General features: G+C 40.7%; 1 protein-coding gene across 1 annotated transcript in view; it reads left to right on the plus strand.

Annotated features, from left to right (window-relative positions):
- Positions 1-2139: 2139 nt before the first annotated feature.
- The window catches only part of LOC126343175 (transferrin), a 61551-nt gene continuing 38470 nt past the window's right edge, over positions 2140-25220 (plus strand). Inside the window, exons 1-5 of the mRNA XM_050001918.1 lie at positions 2140-2255; positions 15367-15460; positions 16091-16230; positions 19276-19409; positions 22249-22393. Of these exons, the coding sequence (XP_049857875.1) occupies positions 2165-2255; positions 15367-15460; positions 16091-16230; positions 19276-19409; positions 22249-22393 (604 nt within the window). The 5' untranslated portion in view covers positions 2140-2164. The remainder of the gene's footprint in view (positions 2256-15366; positions 15461-16090; positions 16231-19275; positions 19410-22248; positions 22394-25220) is intronic.

Below are 25220 nucleotides of genomic sequence, written 5' to 3' on the forward strand. Positions count from 1 at the left end.
TTTCGTATTCTAACAGTGTCTATACTGTCTTTGGCGATTTACTTATGGGGACCAAGAGCGTCTATACGGACGTGCTAAACTGCTTAAGAGCAGCTGGGCAAAGTAGCAGACTTGAGACAACATGTGCACGGGTTGTTACAGATTCCTCCGCCCCTCCCCCTTTACCACCTCTCAAGCTATCTGTGTGTGCGTAGTCAATGTAAATTGAAAAGAGAAATGGTGACCTCGTCGCACTCTGTTTACGTACGATGTTTCTAACAGAAAATGCATTATCCGAACTAACGGGACCATAGCGTAATGCTGCGATTGACTTCCACCTAAAGTATGAGGTCCTCATAGACACAGTAATGACAGAAGTTCTTGTGAGCGTCTGCGCCGATCCTTCACGCCAACATCCTAAGATGGAGGTCCAATTGTTTATTAGACTGAAGCAATTTACGTCTCTGATATTATAACATGTATGACACACGGTAAACACACACATCCAAGAAAGATAATTCTACGCCAAACATCAGTTTCTTGCTTTGAATAATTGGTTAGCCATATCACTTCTCAGCCTGAAATGAAAAATTATTTTGTGTATATCACATTAATCTTTAATGAGATCCCCATTTACATCACCTACCTTATGCAATGTTTTACCACAGAGTAGGTACAATACCTGAAGCACGGTTTTGAAAGATTTCCAACAAAAAATTTCTTTAAATGGGAAATTAAGTTGAAAGTATAATATGCCAAATCTGACGAGCAGAATGGATGTTCTTGTTTCTCAAGTCCCTCAAGTTTCTGTTTTTCCAAAGCTCCTTTGTGAACAGGTGATTTGTCAAGACGAAATTTAATTTATTGAAGTTGTCGCAGTTTCAAGTTTCGTTACATACTTGTTCGTCCAATCTGTGCTGGAGGACTATGTCACATTCTTGCATTATTGTTTTAGTCAATTCAAAGTAATCAGAAAGAAAAAATCCTATATGCATCACAGGTAGTTGTAGTCAGAACGTATCTAGCAGATGAAAACCGACTTCGCCTTCTTTTCAAGGAAGTTTCTCCTGTTCTCACCTACAGATTTGATCGCTGTTTCCTTTCTGTCGTGGAGAGGTTGACGTGTATCTGATACACAGTAATAAATCAGTATTCAAAATCAGTTGTATGTATTATAAGGTTGTCCAACCGTTGCTAATAATGTTGTTTCGCTTTTGGTTTTGGTAAACAGTCAATAAACATGTACCTATCATGCAGAATGCTTCCTCATAATTAATTCCACATGTAAAACATTTCATATTGATGTCAGACACCCAGTTCGTAAATGTTGAAAGTGAAGGGGCAGGTTGCTTATAAGCTTTCAGCAACTACGAATGAATTTTTATGACTACATGGTGTTCTAATTTATCCATTTGAGCGAAACATGTACTACAATAAGCAAAACACCACTTTGTTCATATAAACACTTTTGTGCCAGACCAAGACGTTGTACGTTGCCCTAAAACGATGAAATTTTTTTTTAGGAATCAAATGGAGTTTCCCCAAACCCAAACTTGCATGATGATCATCATAAAAAGCTCTGCTGTCATCTAGGTGAAATTGATAGTTAAATAGAGGATGCTGCTCTGCGATGTTGTCCATATCTCTGGGTGCTTACATTAATTGTAGTCCAATGGAGAAATAGCAGAAAGAAAGAATTTGAAAGGCAGTGGCTTAGGGCAGAGTTAATAAAGGAAAGGAAACATTTGCAACAGCTTGGACAAATATCTCAGCTGTTGATGGATGAAACTTGCCAGTAGCAACAGTAACAACAAGTCATGCACAAATGTAAGCTGCGTCAGTTATTGCCTTTACTAACAGCAGCAGTCTCGTGTCTGTAACATGCAAAGTCGTTAGAGACATCAGTTTGATTATAGAATCGGTTCTTCGGTGGAACCATTAAGAGTGCTCTGTATAATGAAGAGATGGGCGGTTCACAATGTGATTAATGGTTACACGGTGAGAGATAGTGGAACTGCACCACAGAACGTGTAGGGTGATGGCTGTCGGACAAAGAGGAAAAAGTCTACAGCAGCCATCAACAGTCGATCGCCCGGCGTGCCCTCTGCGAGTGACGTCAGCGCTCTCGGCGCGACTATATAAGCGCTGCTCGCGGAGTCGCTGGCACACTACTCGGTGGTCCACCATGAAGACTGCTGCGTCGCTACCGCTGCTTCTCCTGGGACTGCTGCTGCCCGCTGCACTGGAAGCGGCGCCCACGGTCTCAGCGCGCAAATGTAAGTCGCTGCTATACACACGGCTCTGACATTATCCAAACAAATTGCTCCTTTTCTGTGTTCAAGAATAAAAGTTTACTCTATGCTCTATACCGTTTGTCACTGGAATTTTGTGCCGTCAACAAAACTATAGATTCAATGGACTGTGTGAAATATCGACAAAAGTATTTAAGTATTTTATAAAGAAGACTGATTTAGAGCCCTCGGAAGTCTTGCTTTGTAGAAATGTGTTTATGGCCTGGACATGGGGAATACTGTCTTTGGACTCTTTGAGATAAACTACATAGTAAGTTTCACATAATGTAAAATTTCTGTCAATTGCAAGAAATAATATTCTACCAGAATAGCATGGATGCGACGTGGGAAAGAGAAGAGACGAGACAAAAGAAAAAAAGAGGAACAGATAGGGGTGATGAATGCTGAGAAAGATGTTGAGTGTGGAACAGAGGTGCTGGTTTGTTGCAGGACAGGAAGAAGTAGTTTAAATTACGTTGGGATTGGCGAGGATATTCGAAGGGTTTCTTACCGTGTCTTGGGCTACGACCTGGGGTAGTTTGTTACCGGTACCACAGATGTGTGGATGAAATGGTGTAGGAGGAATATTTTATGTACAGGTACAGACTAGCTGCTGAGTGGATGTGACCTTGTATTAGAGTTGTCGAATGAATATAGCTAAGTGGCAGGTGAGAAATGTTCGTGTTTGCTTCAGTGATTGACAAGATAATGAAGAAGGCACAGTGTGTGCAGCGTGCTCACGTGGCCACATAGAACCTAAATGATCGTAAGAGGAACAACATAATCAATTAACTAAACATTATATACATATATTCTGGAAACATTCTTAAGTATTTAGAGTCGCTTAAATCACAGTGGTAGGTGTACGGTAAGACTGGGGACTGGATTAGTTTTTATTTAGTAAAGACAGACACATATTATGATAGAGAGAACAACAAGTAGTTTCTTCCTCTGAGGAACGACTCTCATTTCTACAAAAATAAAAATAAAGTATATGGAGGACGTCGAGCTAACTTACTGTTTTATTAGATGTGTGCACTGCTCGAGTTGCATCTATCAACAGCTGAGATATCCGTCCAGGCTGTTGCAAATGTTTTCTTTCCATTATTAACTCTGCCCTGAACCGCTGCCTTTCAAATTCTTTCGTTCTGCTATTTCTCCATTGGACTACAATTTATGTAAGCACCCAGAGATATGGACAACATCGCAGGCCCGCTTCCACGATTTAACTGTCAATTCCACATAGATGACAGCAGAACTTTTTATGATGATCATCATGCAAGTTTGGGTTTGGAAAAACTCCATTTGCTTCCTAAAAAAAGCTTTTTCGTCGTTTTAGGGCAAGGTACAGCGTCTTGGTCTGGCACAAAAGTGTTTATATGAACAAAGTTGTCTTTTGCTTATTACAGTACATGTTTCGGTCAAATGGATAAATTAGAACACCATGTCGTCATAAAATTTCATCCGTAGTTGCTGAAAGCTTATAAGCAACCTACCCCTTAACTTTCAACAGTTATCAACTAAATGGTTGACATCAATATGAGACGTTTTACATGTGAAGTTAACTATGAGGAAGCATTCTGCATGATAAGTACATGTTTGTTGACTACTCACCAAAAACAACTGCGAAACAACATTATTAGCAACGCTTGGACAAAATGGTTCAAATGGCTCTGAGCACTATGGGACTTAACTTTCCCTTCCACAAGCAACTAAACTACTCTGGTGACCTACTTCCACTATAAAAGGTCACATTTTGAAGCTAGATTTTCGGCGTGGTTGTTGGAAAGGTGGACAGAATGGGGGTCTACTCGATTTGTTTACATACGGAAATGAGGCAACTGCCAAAAGTGTTTCAGTGTGATTGTCAAGTACACTGCTCACAGTATAGTCGCGTACTCTTAATTGAGATGCATTACAGACACAGAATTGCCAACACAGCTGTACATGACGACCGGTGCAGCGAAGCTGCAGTAAAGTGCGCTGGGAATCCCGGTTGGAACCTCAGCGTTGACAGTAAGGTGGGGCGGCCCTGCTATAATGCAGCAACCGCAGGCAGTCCTTGGCAAACGGCTTGCTTTCTCTACTAGCAGCGCGGTGCGTCGCACCTGTTCCTCAATGCCACGGCGCGGTCGCGCAGCGGAAGGCCTTCCGAGCCAGAAGCTTCCCCATGGAAGTGTTGATTTGGCGCATCAAGATGCTTCTGCTACGCTCAGGGGTATGCGTTCCCTATATGAGCCTTGGGGAGAGTGGGTGGGTCCTCAATATTTTCGAATCATGTCTGTTTCCTATCAAAACGTAAACTACCTATTGTGGGTAAAAAGTTATCGAGCTCCTAGCCGCGTCAAGCGGTTAAAACTCTACAAGCTTTTGACCAATCACTCCTTAGCCATTTTCAATCGGTGTTACAATTGTACCACTTGACAGTGACCGAGGAGTGCTTTTGGGGTTTTAACAATTTGACGCGACTGGAAACCGGAAACTTTTTATTCAATGTTACCGCGCTCCCGCCGCGATACTCTGCGTTCTTACATACTGCACTGTAGAAGTTTTTCTCACCTCGTGGAAGTTGCTGACCTTCACAAACATGTACCTGTGTTTTAATAGCTTTTTAAATTAAAATAATGCAACCTAGAAGGGCAATCATTGCAGCTTTCCTCATCTGGTCATGATATTCCTCCACTAAATTATCTCCAACCTTATCTTACATTCGTTCTATTGGCAAAATACGCAAACAATAAGGAAAGAATGAAATAAGTGCAGAATTTCTAATAAATGTAACAGGGAAATGACCAGAGATGTAGGAACTTTGATATAATTGTACCATTACATCTTTTATTGGTTTCAAGGTATAACCACGTAGCGGACAAATAAAAGAATAAACGTGGTGGAAGGTCAATAACTAAAGCTTCATGTTCAGACTCGTGTAAGGCAGCGCTACAGCTTATTGCTACTCTGCATTAAAGTGTTCATGAAAGAAAAGACATATGAAGTGAAAGAAGAACTGAATGAGACTTCAAAGGCCTGTTGATTGAAAGGGCAGTAAACAAAGAATATTAATGAAGCATGAATGGTAAATACTGAACCGTTCAATATAAAAAACGATCCTACCTTGTAATTAATATAATGCAGGTTTGTGGTCGACGTGCAGAGGATATCAGAAATAGGCACGCAAAGTAGAAAAAGGTGCTAATTTAAGGAGATGGGATCTGGATAAACTCACTAAACCAGAGGTTGTAGAGAGTTTCAGGGAGAGCATAAGGGATCAATTGACAGGAATGGGGGAAAGAAATACAGTCGAAGAAGAATGGGTAGCTTTGAGGGATGAAGTAGTGAAGGCAGCAGACGATAAAGTAGGTAAAAAGAGGAGGGCTAATAGAAATCCTTGGGTAACAGAAGAAATATTGAATTTAATTGATGAAAGGAGAAAATATAAAAATGCAGTAAATGAAGCAGGCAAAAAGGAATACAAACGTCTCAAAAATGAGATCGACAGGAAGTGCAAAATGGCTAAGCAGGGATGGCTAGAAGACAAATGTAAGGATGTAGAGGCTTATCTCACGATGGGTAAGATAGATACTGCCTACAGGAAAATTAAAGAAACCTTTGGATATAAGAGAACCACTTGTATGAATATCAAGAGCTCAGATGGAAACCTAGTTCTAAGCAAAGAAGGGAAGGCAGAAAGGTGGAAGGAGTATATAGAGGGTTTATACAAGGGCTATGTACTTGATGAGAATATTATGGAAATGGAAGAGGATGCAGATGAAGACGAAATGGGAGATACGATACTGCGTGAAGAGTTTGACAGAACACTGAAAGACCTGAGTCGAAACAAGGCCCCGGGAGAAGACAACACTAGAACTACTGGCAGCCTTGGGAGAGCCAGTCATGAAAAAACTCTACCATTTGGTGAGCAAGATGTATGAGACAGGCGAAAATACCCTCAGACTTCAAGAAGAATATAATAATTCCAATCCGAAAGAAAGCAGATGTTGACAGATGTGAAAATTACCGAACTATCAGTTTAATAAGTCACAGCTGCAAAATACTAACGCGAATTCTTTACAGACAAATGGAAAAACTGGTGGAAGCGGACCTCGGGGAAGATCAGTTTGAATTCCGTAGAAATGTTGGAACACGTGAGGCAATGCTAACCTTACGACTTATCTTAGAAGAAAGATTAAGAAAAGGCAAACCTACGTTTCTAGCATTTGTAGACTTAGAGAAAGCTTTTAACAATGTTGATTGGAATACTCTCTTTCAAATTCTGAAGGTGGCAGGGGTAAAATACAGGGAGCGAAAGGCTATTTACAATTTGTACAGAAACCAGATGGCAGTTATAAGAGTCGAGGGACATGAAAGAGAAGCAGTGGTTGGGAAAGGAGTGAGACCGGGTTGTAGCCTCTCCCCGATGTTATTCAATCTGTATATTGAGCAAGAAGTAAAGGAAACAAAAGAAAAATGCGGAGTAGGTATTAAAATTCATGGAGAAGAAATAAAAACTTTGAGGTTTGCCGATGACATTGTAATTCTGTCAGAGACAGCAAAGGACTTGGAAGAGCAGTTGAACGGAATGGACAGTGTCTTGAAAGGAGGATATAAGATGAACATCAACAAAAGCAAAACGAGGATAATGGCATGTAGTCAAATTAAATCGGGTGATGCTGAGGGAATTAGATTAGGAAATGAGACACTTAAAGTAGTAAAGGAGTTTTGGTATTTGGGGAGTAAAATAACTGATGATGGTCGAAATAGAGAGGATATAAAATGTAGACTGACAATGGCTAGGAAAGCGTTTCTGAAGAAGAGAAATTTGTTAACATCGAGTATAGATTTAAGTGTGAGGAAGTCATTTCTGAAAGTATTTGTATGGAGTGTAGCCATGTATGGAAGTGAAACATGGACGATAAATAGTTCGGACAAGAAGAGAATAGAAGCTTTCGAAATGTGGTGCTACAGAAGAATGCTGAAGATTAGATGGGTAGATCACATAACTAACGAGGAAGTATTGAATAGGATTGGGGAGAAGAGGAGTTTGTGGCACAACTTGACACAAAGAAGGGACCGGTTGGTAGGACATGTTCTGAGGCATTAAAGGATCACAAATTTAGCATTGGAGGGCAGCGTGGAGGGTAAAAATCGTAGAGGGAGACCAAGAGATGAATACACTAAGCAGATTCAGAAGGATGTAGGTTGTAGGAAGTACTGGGAGATGAAGAAGCTTGCACAGGATAGAGTGGCATAGAGAGCTGCATCAAACCAGTCTCAGGACTGAAGACCACAAAAACAACAACAACAACAAGTAGAATCCAACTGGAATCAAGCATTGACCTTAAATTGAGATACAAATTGCTGAAAGTGATCGTCTGGACTGTTTCCTATTGGAATAAAGAGGCAATATTGGTTAAAACTGGCAGATACTTCACATCTTCCTCGCGTCTTTTGATAGTCCACGTAACCTCGGTGGGAACGCCTGGATATTTCAGATTTCTAATAAGCTCTTAATCCTTTGAATATCAGCAGGAAGACATGTTATCAGAGAACCAACTGAATTTGTAACTTGCTATTGCTATGTATCAGTGTCGCACTGGTAAAGGAAAACCTACTAATATTTAGCAGAATTCATACACTGAAGAGCGAAAGAAACTGGCACACCTTCCTAATATCGTGTACGGCCCCCCTCACGCAGAAGTGCCGAACACGGCGTGGCTTGGACTCCAATAATGTCTAAAATAGTGCTGGAGAGAATTGACACCATGAATGCTGCATGGCTGTCCACAAATCTGTAAGAGAACGAGGGGGTGGGGAGTCTAAACACCACGTTGCAAGGCATTCCAGATATGCTCAAAAATGTTCACGTTGGGGAGTTTGGTGTATGCGGGAGTGTTTAAACTCAGAAGAGTGTTCCTGGAGCCACTCTGTAGCAATTCTCGACGTGTGGGGCGTCGTATTGTCATGCTGAAATTGCACAAGTCCGTCGGAATGAACAAGGGACATGAATGGAGGCAGGCGACCGACAGGACGGCTATGTACGTGCCACCTGTCAGAGTCGTATGTAGTTGTGTGAAGGCCCCATGTCACTCTGACTACACACACGTCACACCATTACAGAGTATCAGCCAACTTGAACAGTCCCCTGTTGACATGCAGGGTCCATGGATTCATGAGCTTGTCTCCATACCCGTACTCATCCATCCGCTAGATATAATTTGAAACGACACTCGTCCGACCAGGCAACATTTTTCCAGTCATCAACATTCCAATATCGGTGGTGACGGGTCCAGGCGAGGCGTAGAGCTTTGTGTCTTGCAGTCATCAAGGATACACGAGTAGGCCTTCTGCTCCGAAAGCCCATATGATGTTTTGTTGAATGGTTCGCACGCTGACGCTTTTTGGTGGCCCAGCACTGAAATCGGCAGCAATTTGAGGAAGGGCTGCACTTCTGTCAGGTTGAACGATTCTCTTCAGTCGTCGATGGTCCTGTTCTTGGAGGATCTTTTTCTGCCGCAGCGATGTGGGAGATTTGATGTTTTGCCGGATTCCTGATATTCACGGTACACTCGTGAAATGGTCGTACGTGAAAGTATCCACTTAATTGCTACCTCGGAGATGCTGTATCCCATCGTTCATGCGCCGACTATAACACCACGCTCAGAACCATTTAAATCTTGATAAGCTGCCTTTGTAACAGCAGTAATTGATCAAATAACTGCACCAGACACTTCTTGTCTTATATACGCGTTACCGACTGCAGCATGAGCAAGTTGTGCTGTCCTCTTGTTTCATTGTTAAACGTAGTCTGCGCATTGTCACATCGAAGTTTTGCCTGCAGATAGGCAAAACGGGGTGCCTTCTCTCCTTCCCGGACACATCGCGTCGATTACTTGCATCCACAAACTAATGCTTGTCATGCCACGAACAAAGCCCATACTGAGCACCTGTAATGTGAGTTACAAACGTGGGAAGATGCCATGTCGACGGATGTGTGTCTCCTTTCAGAATGTCTTATGGGTTTTGCGCAGTCGTCTTCTGAAACTCTGGTAGTACTTATGCATATCCTGTATGCCCCTGGGAGTACAACAATTTTAGCAGTCTCATCAACTGCAGACGTCTCCGTCCAAGAGATTGCTTCGGAAAATACACAGCAAAACTGGACTAGTGAAGTTGAGAGTATGTAGTATGGAAATTGACATGAACAGATTCGCGCAAGACAGATAGAAATGAAAGACAGTTTAATTTTGCTCTGAAGAATGATGACATAAAGAAATAGCAACATAAATGTGGAATTAGAATTTTCGTGACACATAGTGTGTGAGTGTGATGAGCGGAAATTAGAATATCAGGAAGAAAATTAGGGAGTAGTGTGAAAGATGAGCCCTGAAGTGGTTTCTGGCGCCACACACACACACACACACACACACACACACAAACCTGAAGAACCAAAGTGACAGTTCATTGATGTCTGAGAACGTGTCCTTTCAAGCGATCTCTTCTTTTAGCCAAGCAGTCCCATAAATTTATTTTTTCCTCAATTTGATGCTCTGCCTGTGCATTTCTTTAGCATTCTTGTATAGCACCACATTTCAAAATCTTTTATTCTCTTCTTTTCTGAAGTTTTTATTGCCCGTCATACTTCAGTATATACATTAAAGGACATACTCTCAGAAAAGACTTCTTAACACTTAAATTTAAATTATGTGTTAAAAAATACCTCTTTTTTTCAGATACGCTTTTCTTGCTTTAGCTCGTCAGCACTTTGTATCCTCTATTTCGGTCATGTAGCCCAAACAATAAAACTCATCTATTTCTTTTAGTGCCTCATTTCCCATTCTAATTATCCCAGCATTGCCTCACTTAATTAAAGTATATTCAATTAGCCTTGTTTCACTTTGTTGATGTTGATCTTATAACATCTTTGAAAGGTATACTACTGGTTAAAATTATTATTTCTCGAAATGAATGTAAAGTGTCAGTATGAAAATAACGTACACTTTCTTAAAGTATCACTGAGGCTCCGAATGTCTATGCGTAACACATCAGAACACGTTCTTCTTACAGTCTTTAAAGTAACATCTGTACCTACTCTTTACATCAAATTTTAATTTTTAATGCACATTTTGGCTAAATTGCCGTTGCAGGACATTATACCTTCGTATGGAATGAAGAAGTACGGTTAAGGATGTTACGGCGCTCCTTCATTGCCAGAACATCTGGACATAGACTTGCGATTTTAGAGAATAATGTCGTGCTTTGGAATGAAATGGAGTGATCGTGTGGTATTGATGGCCGGGAGGCCCCATCCGGATTGCAAATCTTATTTCAGCTGACGCCAAATAGGGCGACTTGCGCGTCTGTGATGATGAAATGATGATGAGGACAACACGACAGCCAGTCCACGAGCGGAGAAAATCTCCAAGCCGGCCGGAAATGAAACCCGAGCCCTCTGCATGGAAGACAAACACGTTACCACTCAACTAAACAGATGTAGCAATGATATGAGATAACGCACTCTGAGGGAGTGCGCTGTTCAAATCCCCATCCACCCCACCCAGATATGTGTTTTCCGAGGCTTTCCTAGACAGTTTAAGACGAATGCGCGCATAGTTCTTTTGAAAGGAGCATGGAAAATTTATTTCCTCGTTCTTCCTATATCTGAGCTTGTGCTCTGTGTCTGCTGACTTCGTTGTCGACAAGACGTTAAACATTAATCTTCCATCCGCCCTTCCCTTCCGTTTCGGACATCAGAGACGAATTCACAGAGCTCCTCTGCCTCGCGAATGCACACAGAATTGGACTGCATCAACAGGTGAAATGTTATGTGTTTTTATAACACTGCTAACATATCTCTCTTATTTTGTAAGAACCTTCACCCACGGAATTTCATATAAATACAAAATTATTTAGCTCTGTCGCAGGATTTTGTTTTGTGAGACGAGTCCGTAGCGGTTTTGTGTAGACCTGTGCTGACCCCTCTTGTATATCGTATCTCGGTTGTTGCCACGGTATGCTGATATAACGCCGTTCTGACCCTCACCGTGACCGTGGTAGATAAGGAGCTGCCCCTTGGCTTGTGTACAACAGACCTCGTCCAGCCGCATGCTTTGCTGTGTCTGGCTGTCTTTTCAGTGATGAACAAGGACAGCCATATCATCACCGTGCCTACGCTACCTAGACGGCCAAACATGTGGATGGCGCTATTGCGAGGAGACGAGCAGTAGCGAGAGAATTACCTGATTGGAACATCGTGAAGTCTTGAATCAGTATTTCTGATCGCATATGTCACTCTTTGGAACTAGAGGAAACAGTAGAGACTTAAAACTATAGCGGAAAACAGAGAGCAGAATATATTTGGCATATCAGTGAGAACATGTGTACAAGTGCTTCTTTGAGATGAAGCGAGTGAGACAAGAGAGGAATTCATGGCGGATCGCATCAAACCAGCCAGAAGACTGATGACGAAGGAAAATCCGCAAAGGAAAAGTAGAAGATGGAACATCTGACTAATATGGATCGTCTTCTACGGGTGTTGAAACTGGTTCCAAAAGTCATCGAAGTGTTATAGATGATACATGTGGATCCAACAGAACTCAGCAGCCTAGTCTGGAGATGCTACGCAGTAGCGAAGTAAGACTAGTAATGGTTACCTGTGAGACAACCATTTATTGCCACTGTTCTTTGCGACAGTAAGGAACAATAAAATGTTGCAAAATTTAATGGCTTTCTGTAATGTAATGAAAGGAAGACGTAAATACAAAAAATAAATTTCGTAATCAGATCGGAAAAACATCCGAACTGAATTTGAACAAGTACTGTTACTCAGGACTCAGCTAAAATGAAATAAACGAAATTTATTATAAGAAGTGTTCTAAGTTTCTGTCTCTATCATTATGGTCATCAGCTTACCATCAACTGTCGCACTCCCTCGAAGTTACGTGACACTGTGCAAAATCCTTCAGACAGCGCATACTGACTGAGCCGTAGTCTTAACTCACATGGTGTACTTATACTGCCACGAGAAAGGTCCATGTGATTCACAGTAGGCGTTGGCCTCCGCATTTTTTAAGCCCTGTAAAGTAGAGTTGCCCTCAACCCTAAGATTGGTTTGAATACCCCAGTGCTTGTCGCCTTGCTTTCCTCCGATCTTTGAGCTGACTTAACTAGCTAGTTTAGGGGGTCACTTCCCATCCATGATTTATTCCTCATGGCGTCTTCTACTACATCGAAAGTATAGAGTATTGTTTTGGAACAGCATGTATAATTCGTATTGTGATGGGAATGGTAATGAATCGCACGTCAGTTTGGTAACTAATTCCTCTGTCTTGAACGTCTGAATCTGTCTGAAGAAGAAATGAGGTAAAGGAATTTTTACTTCAGCGCTTCGTCGATGTTGAGGTCTTTCGGGACGAAAATTAGTTCAGTCAGGGCTTGAAAGCAATGGGCTTGTACTGATTTTAGGAATCAATTGACAGTTAACCTGATTTTATTCAGAGAACCTACGACAAAACTGTATTATGATGGCTGCACAGGTATTTAAAATCCTCAACGTTCGAGGACGAATCCAGTTTCCTTACATTGCCCCAGCTAGTCCGTTTGAAAAGAAACGAGCATCTTACGCAAGTTGACTTTCTTTTATGTGTTGTATTACGAAGATTCATTCGTTTAGTTTAAAGGTATCTGAAGTGTCACTTATCAGGAAAACCTCGTATGTTGAACATATTTAAATATGTCACATTTATCTCTGTCTGCAGTCATTTAATTCCGCTTGGAAATTAATGCTTGATATTAAGAGTGTCGTTTTTCCTTGCCGTCATAATCATGAGCTTATTGATTTCCTGCCAGCGAAGCAGAAAATTTGTTGACGCGAACGTATCAGATGCTGCTGGTGCCCATTTGCTGATTGACAGGCAAATTAATTTACACTAGATATGGACTTTACTTGGCCGGCCATGAACTTCGAGGTCGCGGGGCAGACGGCACATGAAACACTCTGGACTGATGTCGGATCACACTTTGCAGCACCTCGCTTTCCGTCACTCTGAACGAGTTTGGTCGATTGGGTGCCTTGTTTGTGCCCTTTCTGTACGGTACGCTGGTATTCGCGATGCGTTTTTTTATTTGTATTCAGCCTGATTGTTTAGAAGTCTCATTCACCTTTTCTAACCATATTAATAATATGTATTGCCCCAATACATGAATTTATTTTCTACATCATCACATATATGTTGGGTTCCAAATGCGTAGAACACATGCACAGTAGCGATACATCTAAAATTCACGCTCCTATTGGTAAAAAATTCTTCGGCTGTTTCGTTTGAATTCTGTTTGTTGCCAGACGTTTGTGACAGTTATGTAAAGGATATTGTTAATAAGTTTACCCTGAAAGCCTATAATAATTTTTTCAGACGAACTGTGAAATCCCCCGATTTCATGTTAAAGGACACCGAGTCGTGCAGGCACGAAGCAACGGTTGAGTGTGGTGTGCAAACGACATTGTCGGTCCTGTTATAAACTGATAAACTGGTGCTGGCTTAGTCACTCTTATTTATTGCTGTGGCTTCATCAAACGTAGTCTAAGACTGCACTTCAAGCCTTAGTGTTACTTAACAATCTGTGATAGGCATAATTATTGCAAACATACATTTTTTACGTGATCCAAACGTTTAAGGGCACTGATTATTCTAGAGAAAGGCTTGATCGTTTCCATCACACATTATAATATTTTACTTTTTGTTGTTGAGTTGTGTTAGGATACAGTGTTGCTTAAAACGTAGTGGCATTAGCATCATCGTCTCAATAGCGGGTTGTCTTTCTCTACAAAGAATGGGAAAGGCATATTGATGTTTGAGTAATGACAATACCTACGAGAAGTTTTGCACATATCTAGGCAGCAGCTTCTTCTTATTTCTCGACAGTGCAGACAGTTATTGTGATTTAATTTCTGCAGATCTTTCGATATAATTTTATAATAAGGAAGAATTTGTAGTTAGATTGAATTATATTTTCATTTTAATGACTTCATGTCTTTCGGTAGCTGTCAATCTTCTATGGTGTCCACTTTAAACGCATTCCAACGTTAATTAGCCATAGCGACAAAAAATGATTACTGTTAAACATGCAATACTACGAGGAAAGTAAATTATGTCCGGAGTAACAAACAAAAGAAGTAACTACTAGTAAATGGGCTACCTAAGAAAGGTATTTTACGTGATGCTTTGTTTAGTTCACTTTACTTGCCGTTGAAACACAGTGCGACAGCAAATACCGTTTCTAACACACATTTTCTTTTACTTATAGAATTTGTGTGTTAGATAAATCAACTAATTCGGTGAGACATGTCTACATGCAGAGTGTTCCTGTCAGAGAGCAGCAGTGATCTGTGACAGATTGTGTTCCAGATATTTAAGTATGTGGCAAAAAGTTTTGTATCTGCTGAAAATGTAAATTAAACAAATAATTATTTCTGAAAGGTACTATTACGGACGTGTCTAATCGACATGATTGCGTTCTATTTCCATCGTAGTGTTTTCCTATGATTACAGAATAGTGAATAAGAACTAGGAGCACGCGTCCTTCTCGAAAGACCCAGTATTTTGGTTTTGTGTGTTTTTCTGATACGTTTGAGTTCAGTTGCGCCATTCTCAGTTGGTTGTTTGTATTGTTGTGTTACAATGTGTAGCTTAAAATAATTTTGTGGTCTCGGTTTTTCGTGGAAAAGAAATGCTGTAATATTCACTAAAAACTAAAGCCACAAAATTGTAAATGATAATTCACACAACATGGCACAATAGTGCCGAAACATGATTCGCTTCTCCAAAAAAAAATAAAAGAAATAAAAAAAGAAACAAACAACATTCTCTCTTTCTTTCTCTCTTTCTCTCTCTCTCTCTCTCTCTCCCTCCCTCCTTTTGTCTCTGTCTTTCTTTCTTTCACGTTCTCACTTTTTCTGTCTCGCAGTGTGTTCAGTAACCAGATGAAAATATAGCAGCTAACGCGATTACTAGTAGATATAGGCCGTCGGTGAAAATATGTACCACTTAATTGAAAATGTTTTTTTTCTGAATGCTAATTCTGGGTATGTTTCTTATTCTTACAGACAAAATATGCGTTCCGGAGATCGTGCTGAACGAATGTAACAACTTGGCGAAGCAGGATGGCGTTCATCTGACTTGTGTGCCCGCCAGGGACAGGTGCGTATCCTTGCGAACTGTTTATGTGGAAAATGTTATGTTTTTGACGTTTTACCCAAGTTTATCTGGTGCGTCTGCTTTCCACACGAGCCCAATTGTATTACACCGTAAAATAAATTTTTATCCCTTAAGTTAAGAGCTGCCTAGTCAAAATTCATAGAGAACACCAATGCAGTAAAACTGAAGGTTAATTATAGCGGGAATTTTTCATGTTAATTTTCAGCGAAGAAAACTAATTGCTTCCTTTGAAGGCCTTAAACAAATAACAATTAAATTGTGAAAAATAAATCTGATAACAGTAGTTTTTTAATGTTGTTATTTCTTCATTCTATGTTAATTCACAACAGACGGAAAAATATTTTATACGATCTGAGCCTGTCGCAGTACTATGTGTGTGTGTGGGGGGGGGGGGGGGGGGGCGGACCTCGATTTTTTTTTCCTCAACCTTTACTGTCTCGATAACGAGACACCATAAACTTGAGGTAGCGCCAGAAAAACATTTCTAGCAATATCTCATATAAACTGACAGCCACACGGTAGACCATCTAGAATTTAATTTATAAGCTCACTGTTATTGTGCAAATTCTTGGCGCCTCCGAGTGGTGTTTAATAGGACGCCTCTTGCTCCAGGCTGGAGTGCCTGGACAAGGTCCACACTCACAAGGCAGACTTCGTACCCGTCGACCCTGAGGACATGTACATTGCCGCCAACAATGGCGACAACCACTTCGCAGTCTTCAAGGAAATTCGTACCAAGGAAGAACCTAACGGTAAGCAACGCTACTCATTTGAGACCTTTCTAAAGCTATTCTGCCATGTCGTTTCCGCTTTGATTCTCAGGTGATGCCAAACTTCCCGTGGTATTCATAAATAAAGGGCAATAGCTGCTAAAGTAATGGATAAAAACCTAAGTGTTAACTACACTACTGGCCATTAAAATTGCAATACCAAGAATAAATGCAGATGATAAACGGGTATTCATTTGACAAATATATTATACTAAAACTGACATGTGATTACCTTTTCACGCGGTTTGGGTGGATAGATCCTGAGAAATCAGTACCCAGAATTACCACTTCTGGCCGCAATAACGGCCTTGATACGCCTAGGCATTAAGTCAAACAGAGCTTGGATGGTATGTACAGGTACAGATGCCCAAGCAGCTTCAACACGATACCACAGTTCATCAAGAGTAGTGACTGGCGTATTGTGACGAACCAGTTGCTCGGCCACCATTGACCAGACGTTTTCAGTTGGTGAGAGGTCTAGAGAATGTCCTGGTCAGGGCAGCAGTCGAACATTTTCTGTATCCAGAAAGGCCCGTACACGACCTGCAACATGCGGTCATGCATTATCCTGCTGAAGTATAGGGTTTCGCAGGGGTCGAATGAAGGGTAGAGTCACGGGTCGTATCACATCTGAAATGTAACGTCCACTGTTCAAAGAGCCGTCAATGAAAACAAGAGGTGACCGAAACGTGTAACCAATGGTACCCCATACGATCACGCCGGGTGTATCGCCAGTATGTCATTACGAATACACGCTTCCAACGAGCGTTCACCGCAATGTCGCCAAACACGGGTGCGACCATCATGATGCTTTAAACAGAACCTGGATTCATCCGAAAAAATGACGTTATGCCATTCGTGCACCCAGGTTCGTCGTTGAGTACACCATCGCAGGCGCTCCTGTCGGTGATGCAGTGCCAAGGGTAACGGCAGCGATGGTCACCGAGCTGATAGTCCACGCTGCTGCAAACGTCGTCGAACTGTTCGTGCAGATGGTTGTTGTCTTGCAAACGTCCCCATCTGTTGACTCAGGGATCGAGACGTGGCTGCACGATCCGTTACAGCCATGCGGATAAGATGCCTGTCATCTCCACTGCTAGTGATACGAGGCCATTGGGATCCAGCAAGGCGTTCCATATTACGCTCCTGAACCCACCGATTCCATATTCTGCTAACAGTCATTGGATCTCGACCAACGTGAGCAGCAATATCGCAATACGATAAACCGCAATCACGATAGGCTACAATCCGACCGTTATCAAAGAAGGAAACGTCATGGTACGCATTTCTCCTCCTTACACGAGGCATGACAACGTTTCACCAGGTAACGCCGGTCACCTGCTGTTTGCGTATGAGAAACCGGTTGGAAACTTTCCTCATGTCAGCACGTTGTAGGTGTCACCACCGGCGCCAACCTTGTTGAATGCTCTGAAAAGCTAATCATTTGCATATCACAGCATCTTCTTCCCGTCCGTTAAATTTCACGTCTGTAGCATGTCATCTTCGTTGTGTAGCAATTTTAGTGACCAGTAATGTAATTCTGATTCATAATCTTAAGTCTAACGTTTCTAGGTAGATCAGTTGCCCCGAAAAGTATGCGCGTAAAAAAGATTTCACGTACAGTGTTCGATGACTTACTTCTCAGACTAAATAGAATAATTCATTTTTGGAAGTAAACGCAATATAATACATGTACATTAAATGTGTCTCTCCTCTTTTACGTCTGAATTCTCCGATGCTTCATTTTACACGCTGACGGGAGTGTGTATTGTAAATTATTGGGACTTAAATTGAATTATTAGCTCTAATTAATAATAAATATTCCTCTATGTCAGTACGCCACCGACTTTTTTCGGTAAAGAGTTTATCTGGTTTCATAATAGTTTTTCGTGCGTGCAGTTTACGTCACAACGGATTGAAGTTACTGATGGATTTAATTCGTTTATAGCGAGCACCATGGAAGCAGCAATATCGTCACATGTTTTTTAATACTGATATTTAACCAAAGTACCTGAAGTTTCGGTGAGATTTACGATTTTACTTACTTATAAATGTTGGTGCACTCCGGTAATGGCAAAAAGAACGAAAATATCTGAAAAAAGATGTATATGTTAACATGGAATATAAAGTAAAATGTTAGGAAATTTTATGAAACGATTCGATAGGGAAAAGTGGACGATAAATATTGCAAGACAGGAAGAGAAGCATTTGGAATGCGATGTTTCATAAAATGTTGAAGATTAAATGGGTAAATCTGGTAGCCGTAAAGAAGTACCGCATCGGGTAGGAGAGAGAGGTCCTTTATGACACAACTTCTCTAAAAGAATGGATAGGTCGATTGGAAACATCCTGAGGTATCGAGGAGTAGATAGGTTGATGTGAGAGGAAATGTAAGTGAATACAACTGTAGATGGTGACCAAAGCTCGATTGCAGTATATCAGTTTTAGAGTGACAACACAGAAAAAAATTGTAGCTCTTGTTTTTGGAATCTTGCTGTTGAACTGAAAAGACACCACTCTACAAAAATTTTAGTGCCAACACTGTAATACGAAATGAGTCGACTGTGCCAGATTTTCCTGATCTCGTTAAATAATGTTAGTGGACCGAACAGTCCATTATCTTATGTGCTAGTTATTTCACCGTTTGTTCCAGTTTTTCCCTTGACCAAACGAAGTCTCCCGTTTGTTGTCATAGGTACTTGTTGCGCAAAATATACCACTTTAATATGAAGAAAATTTCGTGAATTATTGCTCAACGTATTTTGCGTATTCATTGTAGAAAATTATTTCACAATTCTGTGTAGTCAAATAATAATGCAGACTCTCTGGCGTCTTGAAGGGAGTTAATTCTTGTATGTGGTATCGTTGCATGTGCTCTTCAGTTTATATCTCCCAGAGTGTGAATAACGAGCTACTGAGGGTGCACTCGCTTGCTGGGCGGGTGGTCAAATTACACAGTTACCTCTGGGGAAACCACTTGAGAACATTAGTGGGGGACATGACCTCATTGCCATCGGTTTGTTGCAGAGGAGTTCCGATACGAGGCCGTGGCCGTAATCCACAAGAACCAGCCGCTGAGGAGCGTGCAGGACCTGCGAGGACTCAAGTCCTGCCACACAGGGGTTGGCCGCAACGTCGGCTACAAGATCCCGCTCACCAAGGTACGGTAGCTGCTGCTGCTGCTCCAGCCATATATAGCGAGCGCTCCTCCGAAGAGAAGGTGCTAACTGTTTTTGTTACCGTTTTAGAGAGACACTGCCCCCCATAATTTTGAAGTCCACACACATATATACAAATTGTCACACTCACACACACATTAAAAGCATTTTTGACTGGTGGTATTTTATTGTCAATTTACAATTACCAAACAAGAAGGTTTACTTTGAACTTCAGATATCTTACAAAAACTTTAAAGTATCATTAGTAAAATATTATTGGATTTAGCTACTTGTAAGTCATCAGTTGTTTTTAACATGGTACTAATTCAATACGTGTGAATGTTACCATATGTGCCTTAATTTATACAACAGTAATTTTATTTCTGGATCAACGTTATCTGTCCTGTCAGTAAACCACATCAGAATGAAAATGAGGGTTGATGTTGACGCAATAGTTCAATGGGGACAACGTTATGGGAGTTAGTATGTTCTTACCTTCTTTCGAACTACCTCATTCTTGGAGTAAGAAGGAGAAACAAAGGTTAAGTAGGGATTCCCCATACCTCAGAAACTTGGTGTATGTCGTAGATATAGAAACCGTTGTGACAAAAGGTCATTTCGACCATTGAAGTTTAAAAAAATGAAAAGGTAATGCAGTTCCGACTCCCCATGTGCAAATCTACATACTTCGAGATTGGCAGTATGAAAGCCCATCAGCCACCAAACGAACTATAATTGCAAATACTGACTTACGGATGTAAAATTTTAGTAATGGATTTTGATTCACTCGCTCTGCAATATTTCATTTTGCTTGCTTCCAATACCAGAAATTTATTAGAAATTCTGTTGCAATGAAAACAGCGTGAGTTATTTATTCAATAATACACATAGTTTAGCGAGTAGAAGATGACCTTCGGGTTGTATCCTATATCTAACCAAAATTCATAAATATTCTGTTAACAGTTAACTTTTTCAAGTGTATAGTACACGAATAACGCTTGATAATAATAATAATAATAACGAACGTTGACATTACAGTAATGTCATATCTGTTACCACTGATTTAAGTTAATTTCCTGTCTAATGCAGATAACGGTGTGTTAACATAAAATGTGGTAGCAGTAAGGAAAGGAATGAAATGTGGAGCAGAAATAACCTTGTCTGGGGAGAAGTGAGACGTAACCAAGTTAGCAGTTGAGATGGAATAAAAGGAAACCAAAAACGAAATGGAAAGGAAAGAGGAAAGCTTGGAGAGAGATGGAAATGTGTCAGGTACGGGATCGCTGTTGGCCAGAAGGATTATGATGACAGGAAAACATTTCACCTTATCTTGAGCATAGTGTGGTTTTGGATGAAACGCAGATTACCGTCTATAGTTCAATTCTTTTATCTTGGCGGTTCGCGCATGCCCGCCCAGACGCGGGAGATTGCTGCGTTGGCAGTTGTACGTACCAAGAGAAGCAGCGCCGTAGTATAGTTCGCTAACTTATGTTTAGGGGGGGAGCGCAGTTTCTAAAGTAAAGCTACCACGGCCGCATTAACCCTTTCGCTGCTACAGAGACGTGCTTCCTGCAATCCGCGATGTGCGCGATTTTGTTATATTGCACTGCTCGCCTGTGCAGACACATGGTGTTTCGACTGCTTTGACACACTTTATCATTCGATTTCACAAAAACTGTTTGGCCCAAAAATTTGATTTTTGCACATCTTCTTGACTGATACGTTCCCCCCATAAATGACTTAATTTTGTTTCGATGTTCAACGCAGTTACTGTGCAGCATTAGATGTAGTAAACCATTACACGAAATTTTGAAGAGTTTGCATAGGTAAAAGTCCCTAGCGTATACTTTCCGTATGGTCGATTTTAGTTGCAACTAGAAATTTCAAAAAATTGCATTCAAACGAATAAAATTCATGAAGTAAGACATTTCGATGTTGTTTTTAAATAAAGAAAATATTAAACATCGCTCAAGAATTGAACTCGGAACCTTAACCATTACGCTAACGCAGCTCTTCATTTAATGTAATTCATGGAGGCTCCTAAAAATGTCACGCAAGATACCGACAAACACTGTTGGTATGACTATGAATTACTCACGTTTGTCAAAGTACAACAGGAAATAAACAATTACCGCTGTTCTTTATTGCGAAAAAGCGGTTAGTGGAAATGATACAAACACCTTTCCTAGCTATCACTTGATTAGGAGCCTTATTACTTGTTTGGTTTAATTAATTAATAGAATGTGAAGCAATTGGTATAAAGAATGTTTTTTCCAAACTTTCTGTAAAAGAAAGTCTGCTATCAAGACATTGCTTTTGTTCAATTACTTTATTTATGACTGAACGTTTCTAAAACTGAAGACACTCGTCCGTGCTGTGCACTGCAGTCGAGCTCTGGCAATGTCGTTCTCTGTTCATTGGCTGACTGTGTTTTGTGACGTCATATGCGCAGAACGAACCTAAACTCGGCCGCCGTCATAAATGACGCGCACCTTAGTAATGCTGAAATGGAGGTGGAGATGGAAAATGATTGAAACTTGTACAAAGCTACATATAACATGCTGAAAGTATACAATGCTGTATTTCAATCGTGAGATGATGACAAGTAACCTGTAATGTTAAGCTCCTTTGTACACATTCCTTGTCCTAACAGGTAGCTAATATAAGTTCACTTTTTACAATCAATCGATATGCGAGCCTATATCTCTGCTATTGACAAGTGAGAAATGGGACTGCTGTAGGACTTTGTTGGTTGAGTAGCAGTACCATCCTTCTTTCCCATAATAACGTTGCTTCATATTTTGATAACACGACGTACTGACCACGACACCTGTTGTTGCAGCTGAGCAACTTGCACGTGATCGGTGCCATGAACGACAAGTCGCTGACGGCGCGCGAGAACGAGCTACGGGAACTGTCCAACCTGTTCAGCAAGGCGTGCCTCGTGGGCAACTGGTCTGCCGACCCAGAACTCAACAAACGTCTCAGTGAGTGTTCAACGCTGCTGCCTCTACCAGCCGCACACAGCGAACATTCACTGCTTTCGTTTAGCTTCCCTCCTCGTACTCCTACCTAATTCCTATTGTTCTTGTTCCAAAGTTACTCACTTTTTTACCTTTAGCCAGTTCACTTCCTTTTCCTATACTCTTTTTATTTTTGCTGTACATTTGACAACATTTGTTCGTGAACAATCCCTATCATCTTCTTTCGTCACCTCCTCTTTTCTTCGTACGCAGAATTGCAAACGCCTTTCTTGCAAAGTTCTTGTAACTCAATACACTCTTAAATAAAACTCCGAAGTTTTACTTTTGTAATCCAGACAATCATATTTAGTTGTTCATTCATTTCTTAAAAACTCCACCTGCATATGCATTCTGTTGTTTTTGCACGAAAACCTTCTATCTCCTGCTCACTGAACGAACTGATTCTTTTTATCCCATTTCTGGCAACCGTTGTTGCTAAAAACCTATTTTATATCAGTTTTTCTTGTCTTCCTCGCTTCACGTCAGGCCCTTCCGATTATTAACATACTGTTTCCTTAAATATAGATGCTCGAAATTTTTAAACATAAAATGTAATTTACTTCTGTGGGTAATTTACCGTAATAGAATTAATATGAACAATAGTACTATCACAGAATTTTTGTGTCTAAGGAGTGTGAAATAGCTCGAAAATCAGATCTTCATTTAACCTGACCGCTTCGATTTGGAGAACGTCACAGCCTTTTTAAATGTCGACTTAAATATGTTACGTACCGACCAAATACTATTATTGTCGTTGCTTCCTGTTTTTGTAAGCATCGTATGATAAAGCCGAAGGTCACTTTCAGCATTAGAAAAGATTTTGGATTTAATCCAAGATTGAACACTAACCCCTTGTTCCAGAGACTGCCACTATCCACTAAGTAAGCAAATCAGTGGTTATACTCTATATCTATTATTTTTCTTTCATTTGTCAGAGAATAAACCTAGAAACTTTATATATATTGGAAGCTACAGTGAAAATCCCAAGAAGCCTTGCATAGACTTTTTGGATAGTGTCTCCAATACGCCCGTCGACCATGCCACGTCGCTCTTTTCAGTTCTGAGCGCACAGCCAGCCCTTAAAACTACGTAGAAAATAGAGTCTCCCGCCAAGTATGAGTGCTTGTGCGTGATTTTGCCCGATTCCATGCAGCCCACACAATGCAACTGTCACGCATTTCCTTCTCGTGACAATTCTCGGCAGCACACTGCAAGGGCAATCAGGACGCTCCTGCAATGGTTTCGATGGAAAGTGATTGATCAATCACCGCACAGCGTAGACGTGGCTCCATGTGATTTTCATCTCTGCTCACATGAACCGCTGGTTGTGAAGATAACATTTTTGCACAGATACCAAGCTACAGATCAGCGTAGAGAATTGGTAGAAAGCACAGGCGGCTGTCCTTTACGACGAGGTTACTGGAAAGTTGGTACAATTCTACCACAAATGTCTCAATCGGAGAGACGACTACGTAGATAATTAGGTGGAAAGTGTAGCTAACTATTACAAGTAAGACATTTTTGATTTCACCGTGATGTCTATTTCGCGACCGAGCTGACCTTAATTTCCGAATAGACCTCTCGATCGTGCACACAGTGCACTTTCCGTGTATTCCATACTTTGTCTTGTGTTTGTGACAACTGCTTCATTAAGTGATGTTGCTGGTCAGATAATTTTCCTGCATATTTATGCAACCGTGACGCCGTAATATTTTCAATAAAACACCCATCTTAAGTTGACTATTGCCGTGATAAGTCTTAGAGTGAAACCTAATTTCAGAATTTCCAATTGACGAATTGTCTATTGACTTTCGTCTCGTCATCTTCGGCCGACATTTGTTTAATGATTTTTCAGACGTTTCGCCAGCACGAATAGGGTGAATTGCAATAAAGGATGAATTTTTAACAATAGTAGCCACTAATGAAGTATCACAGTCCCGGACGAGAACCAGTCAGTATAATAAACCGCCACAAAAGACTCAATAGTTTTGTATTTGTCATATAAGTACTTCTCTGTACTCTCTGGTGAAAACTATGACCTGGAGCTCAGGCCGCACACTCTACTGTTATGTGCTGCAAGTTGTCTATACAGGAGAAGGTAGGCGCGCCGACAATCTCAAAGAGTCTGATCTCGCAATTTGAGTGCTCTCTCTTAACATGAAGAGGACAGGTATTTTGTTTGTTTATAGAAGCGATCACGTGTTTATGACACAGTTATAACCGATTTCGTCCATACAATGACCATCTTCAGATTCTAAAACAATACAAAAGAAAATTTATATTGAAACATAAAAATAAGTTCAATATTTAACCACGCTTATTAGTAATCTAACTGAATTTATGCGAAATACATGAGATTACTGAAAAGCGTGGTTAAATATTGCACTTGTTTTTATGTTTTAATATAAATTGTCTTTTGTATTGTTTTAGAATCTGAAGATGGTCATTGAATGGCCGAAACCTGTTATGCCCGTGTCATAAACATGTGATTGCTTCTATAAATAAACAAAAAAATTTTAGAGAACAATCAATAACGCACTCCTTAGACAAAATGTCGTCTTTTCCAAAGAAGACAGGTCTCACACACAAATACTTCTGCGCTAAACACATGGTTCACGAACGCTCATAAAGTGACTATCTCAAATTTACCAGGAATGGATCGATAATATCTAAGCGACCTTCGTGAGAATATGCTTATTTCGTTCTGTGTCCTACATGAAAGATATCCGTGTACAGGTACTGAAGAAAAGGTCTTATTATGTCAGTCAGTTGCCTACCAAACATTTCTTTG

The sequence above is a fragment of the Schistocerca gregaria genome, chromosome 1, assembly GCF_023897955.1.
Source record: "Schistocerca gregaria isolate iqSchGreg1 chromosome 1, iqSchGreg1.2, whole genome shotgun sequence".
NCBI classification, from domain to species: domain Eukaryota; kingdom Metazoa; phylum Arthropoda; class Insecta; order Orthoptera; family Acrididae; genus Schistocerca; species Schistocerca gregaria.